Here is a 17032-nt window from a genome sequence, read left to right as displayed (position 1 = left end):
AGAAGAATGTTAATTGATAAAATGGTTTAGAAAATTTAGAGGGGGGATTACTAACTACTAGATTGCTGAGTTTGGTAAAGTAGGGGATAGCTGAAATTCAGCATACAATATTTATATGAAAATAATATAATTGGATATTAATCATTAAATTGCCTTAACTATTTGTTGTCTGTTACATACAGGTCCGAAAATTTATAGTTTTAATTCTGCAAATGATTCTGGTGGTCCTGCAAATCTGGATAAATCAATTTTGAAAGTGAGTAAGTTTTTAAGTCATTTCAAGAAATGTTCCCTTTAAAAAAAAAAAGTATCCTTAAGTATAAGAAAAAGATGGGTTATTTAAAATTTTTATGCATAGTAATCTAAGAACTAATTTCTACTAATTAGAAATAAATCATATACATATGTTGAGTCTGTAAGAAATTTAAAAGGGTCTGGAAAAGCATCAAGTTTCTAAGCATGGCATACATAAAATCCTTTCAGATCTGACTTAGTATACCTTTCCTGCCTGTTCTCTACTTTAAAACTTTAGTTTGTGGCACATTCATTGTTTCCCCAGATCCCACATGATTTTTATGCCTTTAAGCCTTTGCTTTCTGCCTGGAATATCATCACTTTCCCCTTTTCATTTGTTACCTGTATGGCCCCCATGAAGTCCCTTCACAACACTGAAAATATCTTTGCAAAGCATTGCCATGTTGGGTTATTTGTCTGTTTCCTGGCTAGGCTGAATGCCCAAAGTATATTTTTGAGCTTAGCTGTTAGTACACATTCAGTTAAGAAACAATAAAGGTATTTTTTGTAGTAGATGCTTGTGTGTTTCTTAGGTTAAAAATAGGGAAAGAACAAAAGATAAATTATTAGTAGGAAAAAGTGGGAATTGAACTATAGGAGCCAAAAGAACTGTGTAACCTGCTGAGTATGGTGACACAGGCCTGTAATCCCAAAAGACTCTGGAGGCTAAGGCAGGAGAATCGAAAATTCAGTAACTTAGTGAGGCCCTAAGGACTTAGCAAAACTCTGTCTCAAAAAAAACATTTAAAAAGGGCTGGCATGTGGTTCAGTGCTTATGCAACCATGGGTTCAATCCCGGGTAACAAAAAAAAAAAGAAAAGAAAAGAAAAAGAATTTGTATAGCCTATTATTACTATATAGAAAAAGATTTTACTTTTATTTGATATGTCTTTTTTTAGGGTAGCATTTATTCCTTCAGCCTTTGTGCTTGGTTAGGCTGATTTACATTAAGGCAGATTTCTGGGCTCCATTTCTAAGTTTTCTTTAGTCAGTATTTTGTGTAGGATTTAGTAATCTGTCTTTATCATAGCAACCCAAGGGTGGTCCAAGGACAGTGTCTTCTCAAGAGGCTTTATAAGATAATTTTGGGGGGTGGGATAGGGAATTTTATTTCAATGCTTTTTTCATATCCCATTTTTCCTGAAGTATAAAGTAGGATTGTGGTCAGATGAATGGTAGTCTTAAAAAATAATAATTATTATTATTGTATCTGCTTTTAGCTGATAAAAAGCTGTTTGATGTGCTTCTAATCTTTTAATAATTTAGCTTCTAATTAATGTGACCTTTTTGACCTCAACAGGTGGTAATTAATAATAAACTAGAGCAAAGAATTATTGGAGTGATCAATGAACATAAAAAGCAAAATAATGACAAGGGAGTGATTTCTGGAAGACTTACAGCTAAAAAGTTACAGGTATTTTGCAGACCTTTGTAAGTTCCTTAGTAGTTTTACCAGGGTATTTTTAAGAAAGGCCCACATATGAGATAAAAAAGACTTTTCAGTTTCCTTTGAGATTTCATGTAGACGATTTCTGTCTGCAAGAATGGAGAAGAAATTATACCTGATAGAAGTGCACACATTTAAATTGTGACATGAAAACTAAGTTACAGTCCCAAAATTACATTGTTAAGCCCTTATTTGTTAGTACTTTGCTTACATTTCTCTGATAGAATAATTTTACAAAGTAATGTTTTTGATCCCATTTTTTCAAGTGAAAGAATTGAGGCTTAAGAAAATGACAGGTTATAGCCCAAGATTATTAATAAGTAACATGTAAGCAGAATCTATATTTAAACCCAGTTCTGCCCAATCTAAAAATCATGCTATAGAAAGAATGTTAAGCTGCTTTATATACAAAGATGTCCGTTGAAGCACTGCTAATAAAAAATTCTCAGTGTTCAGATTTACAAAAGTATGTAATTATATCTACCAATAGGCATATTGTGTAACTGTTATAAGTGCTGTTGAACAGTTTCTAGTAATTTGGAGAGGAGATTTATGTTATAATGTTATTTGAAATTTGTTTTCCAAATTTTAGAAAAATGACTGAAAGGAAACATACTATACTACAAATATTATCTTTGAACAGTGAGAAAATGGTCAATCTCTCCTGATCCATCTTTTAAAAATATATCTGTAGTTCCCAAATTCTCACTACAGTGAGCACATTTAACTTTTCAAATAAGAGGGAGTGAAATAACTATTTTTCTCCCTCTCTTTATTTTATTCTCTTTTTTTTGGGGGGGGGGTGGATGCTGGGAGTGAATCCAGGCCCTTGTGCATGGTAAGCAAGTACTCTATCCATGAGCTATAACCCTACTTCCCTCACAAAAGATATTTTTGAAATTCTAATTTGTGTCAGATTTTCTAGTTTAAAATGAATGACAGAATAAAATTAGGATTGAAAGAAAATTGAAATGTGACTTTTTTATATTTCCTTTTTATAGGATTTATACATGGCTTTACAAGCATTTTCATTTAAGACCAAGGACATAGAAGATGCCATGACCAATACACTCTTACATGGAGGTGATCTTCATTCTGCCTTGGATTGGCTCTGTTTAAATCTTTCAGATGGTAAATAGTATTGTCATTAAATTTCTTCAGTTTCTAAAATGTTTTTAAATAGTTTCAATATTCATATCAAATTTTTGACTGGTCCTTAAAATGTTTCACAGTTGTAGCTGTTTACTTTTATTTTAAATGTTCTTACCTTCATCTGTTGTCACTATATTTTCCATGAAAGTTATGGTTGCAAGAAAATTTAAATTTTGTCTGTCTATAATTTATTAGGCTAGATCTCCTGGATTTTGGTTTTAGAAATCAGGGCTATCTTTAGATTAATAACATTTGATTAAACAGAGGATCATGGTTGTAATCTTTGGAAAGAATCTGAAGTGAAAACAGCTTTTGTGATTGATTGGGGATACTACCACATGCTATGACAGAAAGCAAGAGTAGAAAATGTTATGATCTCTTTCTAAAAATTTGGTGGAGCAGGCGCAGTGGTGCACACCTATAATCCCAGCGACTCAGGAGTGAGATAGCAGAATTGCCAGTTCAAAACCAGCCTCAGCAAAAAGCGAGGCACTAAGCAACTCAGTGAGACTCTTTGTCTCTAAATAAAATACAGAAATAGGGGTAGGGATGTAGCTCAGTGATCCAGTGCCCCTGAGTTCAATCCCCTGTACAAAAAAAAAAAAAAATGGGGTTGTAGCTCAATGGTAGAGTGCTTGCCCCTAGCATGTGTGAGGTACTGGGTTTGATTCTTAGCCCACATATAAGTAAATAAATAAAATAAAGGTCTTTCAACAACTAAAAAAAATTTAACAACAACAACAAAAAAATGTGGGAGCCTGATAAGTATACCCACATCTAGTTTGACAAGTAAAACCAGGCTCATTATTAAGATTTCTATTTTTAGAAGATAAGAGGTAGAAGGAAATTAGATGCTCTTAAGTGTTTTTCAGGATTTATGTTTAACAAATAAATATTTGTTATCTGTTGTAAAGCAAATGTGTTTTATGTATCATATGCATGTTTATTTTCAACACAGTTTGTTTTATCTTAAGATGCGCTTCCTGAAGGATTCAGTCAGGAATTTGAAGAGCCGCAACCTAAAAGTAGGGCAAAATTTCAGTCTCCTCAAATACAAGCCACTATTACACCTCCATTGCAAATTAAAACAAAAAAACAGGAAGAAGACCATAAGATTAAGGTAATTTAAGAATTAAACATTAAAAGTTATATAAAATCAGAGTGAAGTACATATAGTTTTAAGAATACAAATATTAGGTTTCTATAACATTTTTACTTCTTAAAAATAATAAATGGTTTGCCAGACTTTTCTATCACAGCCTGTCTTAATTATCTATTATTGCACTAACAGACCACCGGAAAAGATAGTGGCTTACACCAGCTATTTATTATTTCTCATGATTCTGGATCAGCTGTACAGTTCTGTTCTAGGAGGTATCTGTTGGGGCTAGAACATCTAAAATGGCTTCTTCAAACATAGTACATATACAAAATGGAATATTAGCCATAAAAAAGAATGAAAATATGGCATTTGTCAGTAAATGGATGGAACTGGAGACTATCATGCCAATCCCCAAAAACCAAAGGCCGTGTGTTCTTTCTAATATGTGGATGCTGATTCACAATGGGGGTGGAGGGGAGTAGAGGTTCACCAGATTGTACTGAGGGGATGGGAATGGGGAGGACAGTAAAATGAATTGGAAATAACTTCCCTATGTTCATATATGAATACATGACCTGTGTAACTCCACATCACGCACAACCACAAGAAGGGGAAGTTAGGCTCCATATATGTATAATATGTCAAAATACATTCTGTTGTCATGTATAACTAAAAAGAACCAAAAAGTAAAAACAAAATTAATAAGATTTTAAAAGATAAATAAAATAAAATGGCATCTTTACTCACGTGACTGATGGCCTCTGCTAGAGACTATCCAGGCATCCATTCATCGTGCAGTCTCTTCACATGATAAGTAAGTATGGGTTTCCTCATGTGGTGGTCTCCGAAGAGTTGGATTTTCTTACAGGGCATCTGGCTTCCAAGAAGAAATATACTTGTCTCTTGATATCTGTAAGGACCTATGAGAATACCAAAATCTGTGGGTGTTCAGGTCTCTTAAAGAAAACAATGTAGTATTTGGTATATCACTTAGACAAATCCTCTCATATATTTTAATCCTATATAAATAGTTGTTACACTATATTGCTTGAGAAATAATGACAAGAGAAAGTTCTTATGTGTTCAGTGCAGATGCAATTTTTCCTGAATATTTTGTATTTGAAGTTGGTTGCATCCAGAGATGCAGAACCAACAGATATAGAAGCCCAACTGTATTTTTAGACAATGAGCCCCAGTATACAAATTCTTATCAAGCCTGTGCTTTAATCAGTCTTGCTAATCTCCCATTGGTTGAAGCAAGTCACGTGGCCAAACCTAAAATCTCTATAGAAGAGAATTGTGAGAGGATGTGAACCCTGGGAAGTGTAGTTTATTAGGACATTATACTTAAATATTTTTCATGTTATCAAACACCTATGGAAGCATCATCCTCATAAAACCCCTGTTTTCAAGAAACAATACTAGTTTTTAACAGTGTTCTTTTCATTCTTTTTTACCCCTTTATGTAAAAATATTTTTTGGATTTTGCCAGTTTAGACTTCTCAAAGTAAAATTGACTTGCGTTCATTTTTACTTAACTGAATAAAGATTATGATTTTTGAGACTTTTATATGCCCACTTTTTGAATGAGGAAGTATTAAAACAGACAGTTGGTGATTTTGACACCTTTTTCTAACTTTAAGTTTTTCAGATATTTGCTTTCTCTTCCTAGACAAAAAAAGAAGAAAAACCTATGGAAGTAAATATGAAAGAGTGGATTTTGCGATATGCTGAACAACAAAATGAAGAAGATAAGAGTGAGAATTCTAAAAGTTTAGAAGAGGAAGAGAAATTTGACCCTGTAAGTAAGTAGGCTTCTAGGTGAATATTCCTAGATAAGATTTTTAACTTTTTGACCCTTAGTTTCCTTACTTGTAAATTGGAAACATACCTCTATAGATTGATATAAAGATGGAACAAAATAACAAGTAAGTAAAAAATTGACCCAGAGTAATTTCTTTATAGATGTTACATTTTCCCCACATTTAAAGAGATAATCATCAAATATCTTAAGTGATTATTATATGTAGGGAGTGTGCTAAATAATAAAGAACCTATAAGAGGTAGGGCTTTAAATAATAAAGAAATGTAAAATATATTCCCTTACAGAGTAAACCTATAGTTTGGAGAGAAAATAAATATCATGTAATAAAATAATAATGTAAGGCAGAATATACTAAGAAAGGAATATGTTAGCTTCCTGTCACTGTGACAATATACCATAGAGAATCCACTTATAAAGAGGAAATGTTTGCCTGGGTCATGGGTACATGCCTGAAATCTCCGTGGCTCAGAAGGCTGAGAAAGGAGGATGTTAAGATCAAGGCCAGCCTCAGAAATTTAGTGAAGCCTCGAGCAACTTAGTGAGACCCTATCTCAAAATTTAAAAAGGGCTGGGATATAGGGATGTAGCTCTCTGGTTAAATTACCCCTGGGTTAAATCCCCAGTATTCTCTTTGAAGTTTCTCACCCAGTGCCTAACTTCCTTCCACTAGGCCTACCTCTTATAGGTTCTTCCACCAGAAGCTAGTGGCCAAGCCTTTATGTTAAGGGTCTTTGGGAACATGTAAGATCCAGATAATTACAGTGAATAAAGCAAGTTGTAGTAAGAAAATATTAAAATACACATATTTGACAAAGGACCCTAAGAACTTGTAAAAACCAGACACCTCATAAAAGTAGATATTTAGATAGCCAGTGAACATAAAATATGTTCAATATCACTAGTCATCAGAGAAATTAAAATTACAGTGAGATATCACTATATTTCCCGTAAAATGGCTGAATTTTAAAATAGATCTGTAATACCAAATGTTACAGAGGATTTGGAGCAACTGGAAAACTCATACATTGCTAATGGGAGTATGAAATGATATAACCACTTTGGAAAACTTTGGCCCTTTCTCATAAAGTTAAACATGCACTTTCCAAATGGCCCAACAATTTCATGTGCAGATATTTCCTTAAAAATGAAAACATTGTATGCAAATACTCATAATAGCCAAACACTGAGATCACACATATGTTTGTCAATAGGTGAAAAAACAAACATTGTGGTATAAGTTATAGAAGACTGTGTAATATGATAAATCCATTTGTGTAAAAGAAAAACACATATTGATAGTCTTAAAGTTTAGAAGACACACAGAAAGCTCTTATTAGTGATTAGGTTTAGAAGAGTAAGGTAGGATAGAAATCTTTTTTTTTTCCTACACGAGTTTTTTAGCCTTGTGTCTTATTAAAATCATGAAAATAAAAATATTTTTTTAATATTTTTTTTTTTTTTAGTTGTAGTTGGACACAATACCTTTGTTCGTGCTGAAGATTGAACTCTGTGCCTCGCACGTTCTAGGCAAGCGTTCTACTGCTAGACCACTACCTCAGCCCCAAAATAAAATTCTTTAGAGCAATTTAAGTCTACTTTAGGTTTCAGAGAAAGAAGAGGTGTCTTCTGATGGGAGCATTAGGTCAAGACTTGAAAGAAATGAAACTTGAAAGATGCATAGAGTTCAAACAGGCAAAGAATGATAGAAAGATGGCCAAATAAATAAAATAATGTGAAGCAAGGGTGCAGAGGTGGAATTATACACAGGTCCTTAGGTATTAAAAAATAGATGTGCAAAGATAAATGTTAGGAGTAAATAAATGAATTCACTTAAGACTGGAAGACTTTGATACCCAGAAAATGAATGTTAACTACATGGTAAAAAGCCACCATAGGATTGGCTGACTGACAAGAAGAATTTGACATTTTAGCTCAAATGTAGTAGTTTGAGGGAGTTCAAAGTAATTTGAAAAGCTACCCTACCCATTTTGGTAGCTGTTGCACTTACTCAGATGTGATATAATGACTGAAATTTGAAAGGAAGACAGACATTTCAAAGGAAAAATCAGCAAAAATTGGTGCTCTACTGAATGTACAGGCTAAGGAATATTTCTCCAAAAATATATAAATGGCACTAAACACACACAAAAAGATGTTCCACATTATTAACTACTAGGGAAATGCAAATCAAAACCACTACAAGATACCTCTTCTTACCATTTAGGGTGGTGACTACCAAAAAACAAAAAAATGTATTGATAAAGATGGGGAAATTGGAACCAATGTGTGCTGTTTGTGCGAATATTAAGTGGTATAGCCTCTGTGGAAAATAGTTCCTCTAAAAATAGAATTACCTTATGATCCAGCAATTCTATTTCTGGGTATATACTGAAAAGAATTGAAAGCAGAGTCTTAGAAGAGATACTTACACTGTTTTTTTTTGTTGTTGTTCTGGTTTTGTTTTGTTTTGTTTTGTTTTGATAGCTAAAATGCTGGAACAATTCACATCAACCATTACTTGATAGATAAGTTATATTCTTCATATAGGGGCTGGGGTTGTGACTTAGTGATAGAGTGCTTACCTAGCATGTGTGAGGCACTGGGTTTGATTCTCAGCACTGCATATAAATAAATAAATGTCCATTAACAATTTAAAAAAATTTAATGCCTCATATATATACATACAAGGAATATTATGCAGCCTTAAAAAAAGAAATTCTGGCACATGCAATAAGGTGGGTAGACCTTAAGGACATTATGCTAAGTGAAATAAGCCAGTCACAAAAAGCAGATACTATATGACTCCACTTATATGAGGTGCCAAGAATAGTCAAGTTCATAGAGACAGAAAGTAGAATAGGGGTTGCTGGTGGCTGGAGGAGGAGGAGGACTGGGAAGTTACTATTTAATCAGTATAGCATTTTAGTTTTTCCATATGAAAAGACTTCTGGAGATCCACTGTGATTGCGATGGTTGCCCAGCAATATGAATGTTCTTAGTGCCACTGAACTCTCCAATTAAAAAGTTAAGGCGATACGTTCCTTGGGGATTAAATTTTTAAGGGGCCAAAGATGGCAGATACAAAGGTAAAGGGATGGTAGTATCAGTGCCTTATATGGAAAGATTGAAAGGATAAGTATGATTTTGGTGAATTTGAGGAGATACCTAATCTTCCTCTTAATACCATTTGATGTTTGCTTCTACACAAAATGGTCTCAGAATTCACCCTGTTCTGCTTGCTTAGTTGTCTTTTTCCTCTTCCTCTTAACAATTATTTCATAGCAGCACCACATATGCTTTTATTTTCTCTATCACATGCCTTTGTGTTTATAGTCTGCTATCATTTATTAACCTAAGGGGGAAAAAACTATAACTTGAATCTGGCTTTCAACTCTTGTAGTTTTTGCTTGGCAGAGTCATGTCATTGTTCTGTCACATCCGCTTTCCTCAGAACTCCATTTTTGTTTTTTAAATGTCTCTCTGCTCCATTTGTTTTATTTCTCTAGTGATAACGTCCTAAAAGTAGATCTGTTGGGTCAAAGGGTCAAGCCAAAAGATCATAGGTTTTAATATAATATAGTGCCATAGATAATCTTGCTCTTTTTATTTCTTCTTGATTATTTTATTTGGAACAGAATGAACGATACTTGACTCTTGTAGCAAAACTTCTGGATGCAAAGGAGCAAGCAGCTACCTTTAAATTAGAAAAAAACAAACAAGGCCAAAGAGAGGCTCAAGAAAAAATAAGGAAATTTCAAAGAGGTAAACATTTTCAAATTCTTAGGTGTAGAAATGTAATTGTCTTTTTAAAAATACGTCTGCTCTTTCCTGACAGTTCATGTTTGAGATTGACAAACTTTATTTCTATAACAAGCCAAATTATAAATATTGTAGACTTTGTGGACCATACAGCTTCTGTCATGACTTCTCAACTCTGTTATTACAACATAAAAGCAGCCATAAGATTATATAGATACTGAACTATAAAATTTCATATAGCGTCCACATGTCACCCAGTAGTCTTATTTTTATTTTTTCAACCATTTGAAAATATGTATATAAACCATTCTAACTCACCAGCCACACATAAACAGGCATCAGGCTGGATTTGTCCTAGAAGTTATACATAGTTCACCAACCCCAGATTTATACATTAAAATACTATGTCCATTCAAGAAAAAGACATGAACACAATTCCTTGTATTTCTTTCTTTTTTTTAATATTTATTTTTTTAGTTGTAGTTGGACGCAATGCTTTATTTTATTTATTTTTATGTGGTGCTGAGGATGAAACCCAGTGCCTTACATGTGCTAGGCAAGTACTCTACCGATAAGCCACAACCCTAACCCCCTTGTATTTATTTCTGATGAAGTTTTTTTTTAAAACAATATAAAATTTAAAAAGTAAATTAAACTAAATATCTTTCTTGGTAGAAATGGAAACTTTAGAAGACCATCCAGTATTCAACCCGGCCATAAAGGTTTCACATCAACAAAATGAAAGGAAAAAGCCTTCTATAGCCACAGAAGGGGAAAGTGCTTTGAACTTTAATTTATTTGAAAAATCTGCAGCTGCTATGGAAGAAGAGAAAGGTAAAATGAAGGGAAAGTGGTCAGGATATAATTTATGAGTAACAAAATATCAGTCATAAAGTGTGTTACTTTGACTTTTTGCAAACTGCCTAAGTAATCATGTAGTTACACTTTGATAAGCTTTTTTTTTTTTTTTTTTTAAGCAGTAACAATTGTGGTAACTTACTTGTAGAGCATTTTGGAATTACAGATACCTTGTCTCAGCCTCATTTCTCTCCAGTCATTCTCCAAACACCAGGTGCTTTTCTGTAACACAGATTGAAATGAGAGTTTCCTATTTAAAACAAACACACCTTTTAACCCCCTCCTGATAGAAACCTTCATCATGATAAAGACTACATCAGTAACAAGGTCAAACCCTTTAGCTGGCATTCAGAATTCTTTGCTACAACCAACCTTTCTACCTTGTTTTCTCAGCTATATATACTCCAGCCACATCATTCTTCAAAACATTTGTTGTTTCATGGTTCCATTACTTTGCTCATCTTGTTACCTGCTACTAGCCAACCTATCCCTAGGTGCAACCCAAACAGCAGCTCTTCTTTAAGCCTTCCCTAGCTCCTTCCATGCCACCACACATAAATGATCATGAACTTCTGTGTGCTCCTAAGTAAATTATTGATATAGTTAGTACTTATATATTTATATAGCTAGTATTTATTTATTTCTAGATTGCATATTATAGTTCTACACTGAATTGTTACATATTAAAATATCCATTCTTTCAATAATATTTATTGAATCATTGTTCATAATGACAAGTGTTGGGTATATAGTAGTGGACGAAATAACCTGGTCTCTGCCCTCTTCATGTATGTAGCCTAAGTAGGGATGGTAAACTTTAAACAAATATATGTGTAATTTTGAATTGTGATGTGCACTATCAAATAAAACTGGCTTTTAACATAGAGGTATCAGGATGGCCTAATTTGATTGGAAAGGCTTTGCTGTGATTTAAGCTCTGAGATCTGACAAATGAGTAGATATTAGCCTGGTAGCAAGCTGGTGAAAAAAGCCTCCAAAGAAGTAAGACAGAACATTAGAAGTCTAAGGTGAAAAAAGAGCTTATATCAGCATTGTTCTACAGAACTTTCTGTGATACAAATGTTCTATATCAAGGGCTGCAGTTGTGGCTCAGTGGTTGAGCACTTGCCTAGCATGTGTGATGCACTGGGTTCAATCCTCAGCACCACATATAAATAAATGAATAAAATAAAAGTCCATCAACATCTAAAAAATACTTTTCAAAAATGTTCTGTATCTATGATATCCTACTACTAGGAAATATGAATATGAAACACTAAAAATGTGACTACTATATTTGAGAAATTGAGTTTTAATTTTAGTTAATTTAATTAGCCACATGTAGCTGGTGGCTACTGTATTGTATTGAGTTAGGCAAACTTGGAGCATTTGGGGAATTGACTTGAGAGCCAGTGTGATCACAGCATAATGGGCATGAGGGATGAGTGGCAACTGGTGGGCAGAAATGGCCACTGAAGGTTTTGGCAATAATAAGGAATTTGCATTTTATATTTTATATAACAGGAAACCTTTGAAGTTGGTAGTAGTAACTAAAGTGACATCTAACTTATTTTTCAGTAACTGCTTATGGGGTAGCCGACCAAGTGTTGTCATTCAGGTGGACATTTTATAAGAATATATAAATTCCTCAAGAGTGTGTGTGGCAGGGACTGGGGATTGAACCAAGAATCTTGTGCATGCTAGGCAAATGCAATACCACTGAGCTACATCCCCATCCCTTTTTATTTTTTGAACCGGTTTCACTAAGATGCTGAGTCTGGCCTCAAATTTAAAACCCCTTCTGCCTCAGTCTCCAGAGTAGCTATGATTATAAGCATGTGCCACAGTGCTCAACAAGACAGTTTCAAGATGCAGAATAAAAGAATCATTGTTCTATGGTCTAGGTCACTACTTAAGGAAAAGCAAACCTTTCTGTCTAACCTTTTTCCTGTTGTCTTCCAAAAGTGCTGTTCCCAAAGGCAAGAGGACTTTGATCACTCAAAAGAGAATTTATATTACTGCATGACTAGTTTAAAGAACCATTTTTTTGTCTTCCATTTTAGATAAAAAGAAAGAATCTCATGATGTAAGAAATTTTGACTATACTGCTCGAAGCTGGACTGGAAAGTCTCCCAAACAATTTCTGATCGATTGGGTTAGGAAGAATCTTCCTAAGAGTCCAAATCCTTCCTTTGAAAAAGTCCCAGTAGGTAGATACTGGAAATGTAGGTATGTTTTTCTGGTTAACTGAAATGACTTTTAGAAAAGTATAAAATGAAACTCATTTGGGCAACTTGAATTCATATTCAGGTTCATAGTGTGTATAAATCCTTATGCAGCATCTTTCATGAAAATATTAAAATAATTAATATAAATTTAAGTTGTTAATGGATTTTTCACTTTATTGATAATCTGACCTCAGCGTTTTTTTTTTTTTTTGACTCCTCTGTAGGGTAAGAGTAATCAAGTCTGATGATGATGTCCTAGTAGTATGCCCTACAATCTTAACAGAGGATGGCATGCAAGCTCAGCACCTGGGAGCTACTTTAGCTCTGTATCGTTTAGTGAAAGGGCAGGTGAGACTTTTTAGGCCTAGAGGCTTGAAAAATGATTTGTGAAATGATGGATGTGCAGGTTAGACATTTCCAATCTGAAATTGTGCTCCAAAATCCAAATCTTTTTGAGCACTGACATGATGGCACAAATGGAAAATTTTATACCAAGAAACTTTTTTCACAAAGAAAATTATTTTAATATGTTATATAAAATTGTCTTCAGTCTATGTGTATAAGGTATATATGAAACATAAATGGATTTTGTGTTTAGACTTGAGTCTTATTCCCAAAATGTCTCCTTATGTATATGCAAATATTCCAAAATCTAAAATCTTTCTGGTCCCAAGCATTTTGGATAAGGGATACTAAACCATTTGTAGTTTGGCGTCCTTTCACCCCCTAAACACAGCTCAATCTCTCTCTCTCTCTCTCTCTTTCGACAGAAGTTGAAGTCCAAAAGAGACAGTTTTTTTATCTAATTTTTTAGCTATACTAATTTACAGATTAAAAGTGCAATTTGGTTCACTTAAAGAGAATTTTTTCAAAGATTTTTTCTTTTGGGGGGATACCACGGATTGGACTGAGGAGCACTCAACCACTGAGCCACATCCCCAGCCCTATTTTGTATTTTATTTAGAGACAGGGTCTTACTGAGTTGCTTAGCACCTTGCTTTTGCTGAGGCAGGCTTTGAACTTGCAGTTCTGCTGCCTCAGCCTCCTGAGCTCTGGGATTACAGGCCACCACACTGGCTTGTTTTCTTTTAGTGTTATATTGTCTCTTAACATTATAGACATTGGTTTTTTTCAGCTTTAGGCTATAGGAATTATATATTTCCAGTTTGAGGAAAGATAAGAATAAAGTACAACTGAAGGAATGGTTTCAGTTCCATTCTCTTTAACAGAATTCATGTTCTTTTTAAAACTTGGCTTGTTGGCATTTCCTTTTTGTAATAACTGGGAAATTAGAGCCAATGAAAATTTTAGCTGCTAATTAAGTGGAACTCCAAATAGTAATTCTTTTCTAATTTCTGGCCAAGTTTGTAATGACTTTATTTTTGTTTGCAAGATAAGGTATTGTAAGCTATATTTACTTGATAAAAATTACAATGTCAGAGAGAGAATTTTGAGTTCTTTCATACTATAAAATTAGATTCCACCCAATATAGTTCATTTAAAATACTTTAATTTATAACTTTAATCAACTGCCAGAATCTCAAAAGGAGTTTTGTATGTTTTTTAAGTGCTCTATGGTTCATTTACATTTTATATAGTACCACTGTAGGAATAAATAATAAACATTTATTCTATAGTTTACCATGCTCTAGGAATAAGCACTTCACATGTACTGACCTAAAGTTAACTTTGGAATAATCTTATGAAGAATATTCATAAGACATTGAGGAGTCTATAATAAAGAGATTATTGTTAGTCATTTTTAAATCCAGAAACTAAGGCACAAAAAAGTCACTGCCCCCAAAATCACATAGCTAGTAAGTCAAGAAACCTGAAAATAATAAGCTACTTATGAACTTGCATCATTTGCATATGTATCTTAAAATAGTAACTTGAAAAATGTAACTATCCTTCTAAGCTTTGATCTGCTGAATTTGGATATCCAGTAGTGAAAATAAAATACTGCTTTTTTTTCCCTCCCGTTATAGTCTGTTCATCAGTTACTACCTCCCACTTACCGAGATGTTTGGCTGGAGTGGAGTGATGCAGAAAAGAAAAGGGAAGAATTAAATAAAATGGAAACTAATAAGCCACGTGATCTTTTTGTTGCCAAACTTTTGAATAAGTTGAAACAGCAGCAGCAACAGCAACAACAGCATTCTGAAAATAAAAGAGAAAATTCTGATGATCCTGAGGAATCTTGGGAAAATTTAGTTTCTGACGAGGATTTTTCTACACTGTCTTTGGAGTCAGCAAATACAGAAGATTTAGAACCTGTTAGAAACCTCTTTAGAAAGTTGCAAAGCACACCCAAATATCAAAAACTTCTAAAGGAAAGACAACAGTTACCTGTGTTCAAACATAGGGATTCGATTGTGGAAACCCTTAAAAGGCACCGGGTAGTAGTTGTGGCAGGTGAAACAGGGAGTGGTAAAAGCACTCAAGTACCACATTTTTTATTGGAAGATTTGCTCCTAAATGATCGGGAGACAAGTAAATGTAACATTGTCTGTACCCAGCCCCGAAGAATCTCAGCAGTGAGTTTAGCCACCAGAGTGTGTGATGAATTGGGCTGTGAAAATGGACCTGGAGGAAGGGTAAGATATTGTACTCCACCTCAATGAATGATGACATTACTCATTTTTGCTCTTGGGATCCAACTGGAACCTGGACCATATTTGATTCTGGCTGTTATTGGTCATACAGTAGCATGTTTCAGGCACTTCTCATGTTTTTTCTAATAGGATATTATGCTATTGTCCTTCATATGAAAAGTTTATCACTAATCCTGTCATTAAAATTCTCATATAAAAGAAGATTATATTATCTTTATAGTTGAATGTTCAAATAAGTTACATACAAAGTCAAACAAAAAATATAAACAGATCCAGATTTTAATCTATTATCATATCTTTTGCAAGTCTTTTGTATGGAATGCATCCCTGAATGATTTTCATTCATTCTTTTTAATGAGCAGAAGGGAAAAACAGCATAAATGAAAATTCTAAACTATTTTCAAACCACATCTTTTTTAAAAATGGAAAAAGGACTCAACTATTATTATGCATTTCATGTGCGCAAAATTGACTAAACCTTAATCAGGCTGGCTATAAAGAATTAGGGGGGCTGGGGATGTGGCTCGAGCGGTAGCGCGCTCGCCTGGCATGTGTGCGACCCGGGTTCGATCCTCAGCACCACATACCAACAAAGATGTTGTGTCCGCCGAGAACTAAAAAATAAATATTAAAAAAATTTCTCTCTGTCTCTCTCTCTCCTCTCTCACTCTCTCTTTAAAAAAAAAAAAAAAAAAAAAGAATTAGGGATTCATTTAATAAATTAAGCTGGTTAGAACCAAGTATAACAAATATAGTTTATGTAACTTTCAGTTTATTTACTTTGAATTTTACTTTCTGGAGATGGCATACAATATTTTCATCTCTAAGATGAGCAACCTCGTTATTTTTTTTTTTTTTAGCTAATTGGGTTTCTGTCATAGAATATAAGGAAGAGGCTAGAAAGACAGTTTCTTTGCTGCAGCTGTAGCGGGTGACACACATATGCATAAGTCAAAGGAAAGATTTCAGGAGTAAGAAAGTATGATAGGAATGGATGAGACTTGAAGATTTCCATTAGGTGTGATACTCACTTTGTTCAGCTGCTTTACAGGAGTTTGGTGGAAGGACATACCAAAGTACAGAAGCTATTCTAAAATTCTGTTCCTGAGTACCTCAATGTTTTTGTTCCAAGATACTATAGTAGAAAATTAGTTTAACAATCATATAAATGGTATTTGAAGCCAGGTGAACAGTTTTTTGCATCAGTTCCTTAAAGGGAACAAAGGGTTGTATAGTTTTATGTAATTGAAAACTAGGGAAACACTTGATAATAAATTGCATTAAATAGATTTAGACTACTCTATAGCAGCAAGATCAGCATTTATGCTTCTTTTTTCTTTTCTCTTTCTCTCTTTTTTTTTTTTCTTCTTTTTTATGTACTAGGGATTGAAACGAGGGCACTTAACCACTGAACCACATCCCCAGCCTATTTTTATTTCACTTTTTACAGCCTGTTTCTCAAATTACTTGTGAGAATATAATCACAGCTTTGTGTTCTCCTTCAGAATGCTTTGTGTGGATATCAGATCCGGATGGAATCTCGAGCTAGTGAATCTACCCGGTTACTTTATTGTACTACAGGAGTTTTACTAAGGAAACTTCAAGAAGATGGTCTTCTAACTAATGTGTCTCATGTTATTGTAGATGAGGTAAGTAAATTTTATAGTTGTGTCCAAATAGATTCTAACATTTTTCTATTAAAAAGATACTACTTCTGCCATGCCCAGTGGCACGCTCCTGTAATCCCAGCTA

General features: G+C 34.0%; 1 protein-coding gene across 1 annotated transcript in view; it reads left to right on the top strand.

Moving 5' to 3' along the window:
- The window catches only part of Dhx29 (DExH-box helicase 29), a 45439-nt gene that overhangs the window by 8610 nt on the left and 19797 nt on the right, over nucleotides 1–17032 (top strand). The window contains exons 2-12 of the mRNA XM_026385945.2: nucleotides 183–256; nucleotides 1595–1708; nucleotides 2743–2872; nucleotides 3868–4013; nucleotides 5668–5796; nucleotides 9456–9582; nucleotides 10255–10413; nucleotides 12501–12666; nucleotides 12890–13013; nucleotides 14654–15262; nucleotides 16786–16929. Coding sequence (XP_026241730.2) covers nucleotides 183–256; nucleotides 1595–1708; nucleotides 2743–2872; nucleotides 3868–4013; nucleotides 5668–5796; nucleotides 9456–9582; nucleotides 10255–10413; nucleotides 12501–12666; nucleotides 12890–13013; nucleotides 14654–15262; nucleotides 16786–16929 — 1922 coding nt within the window. The remainder of the gene's footprint in view (nucleotides 1–182; nucleotides 257–1594; nucleotides 1709–2742; nucleotides 2873–3867; nucleotides 4014–5667; nucleotides 5797–9455; nucleotides 9583–10254; nucleotides 10414–12500; nucleotides 12667–12889; nucleotides 13014–14653; nucleotides 15263–16785; nucleotides 16930–17032) is intronic.

The sequence above is a fragment of the Urocitellus parryii genome, chromosome 1 (assembly GCF_045843805.1).
Source record: "Urocitellus parryii isolate mUroPar1 chromosome 1, mUroPar1.hap1, whole genome shotgun sequence".
NCBI lineage: Eukaryota > Metazoa > Chordata > Mammalia > Rodentia > Sciuridae > Urocitellus > Urocitellus parryii.
The sequence above is the reverse complement of the archived record's forward strand: the minus strand, read 5'-3'. Positions and strand labels throughout refer to the sequence as shown.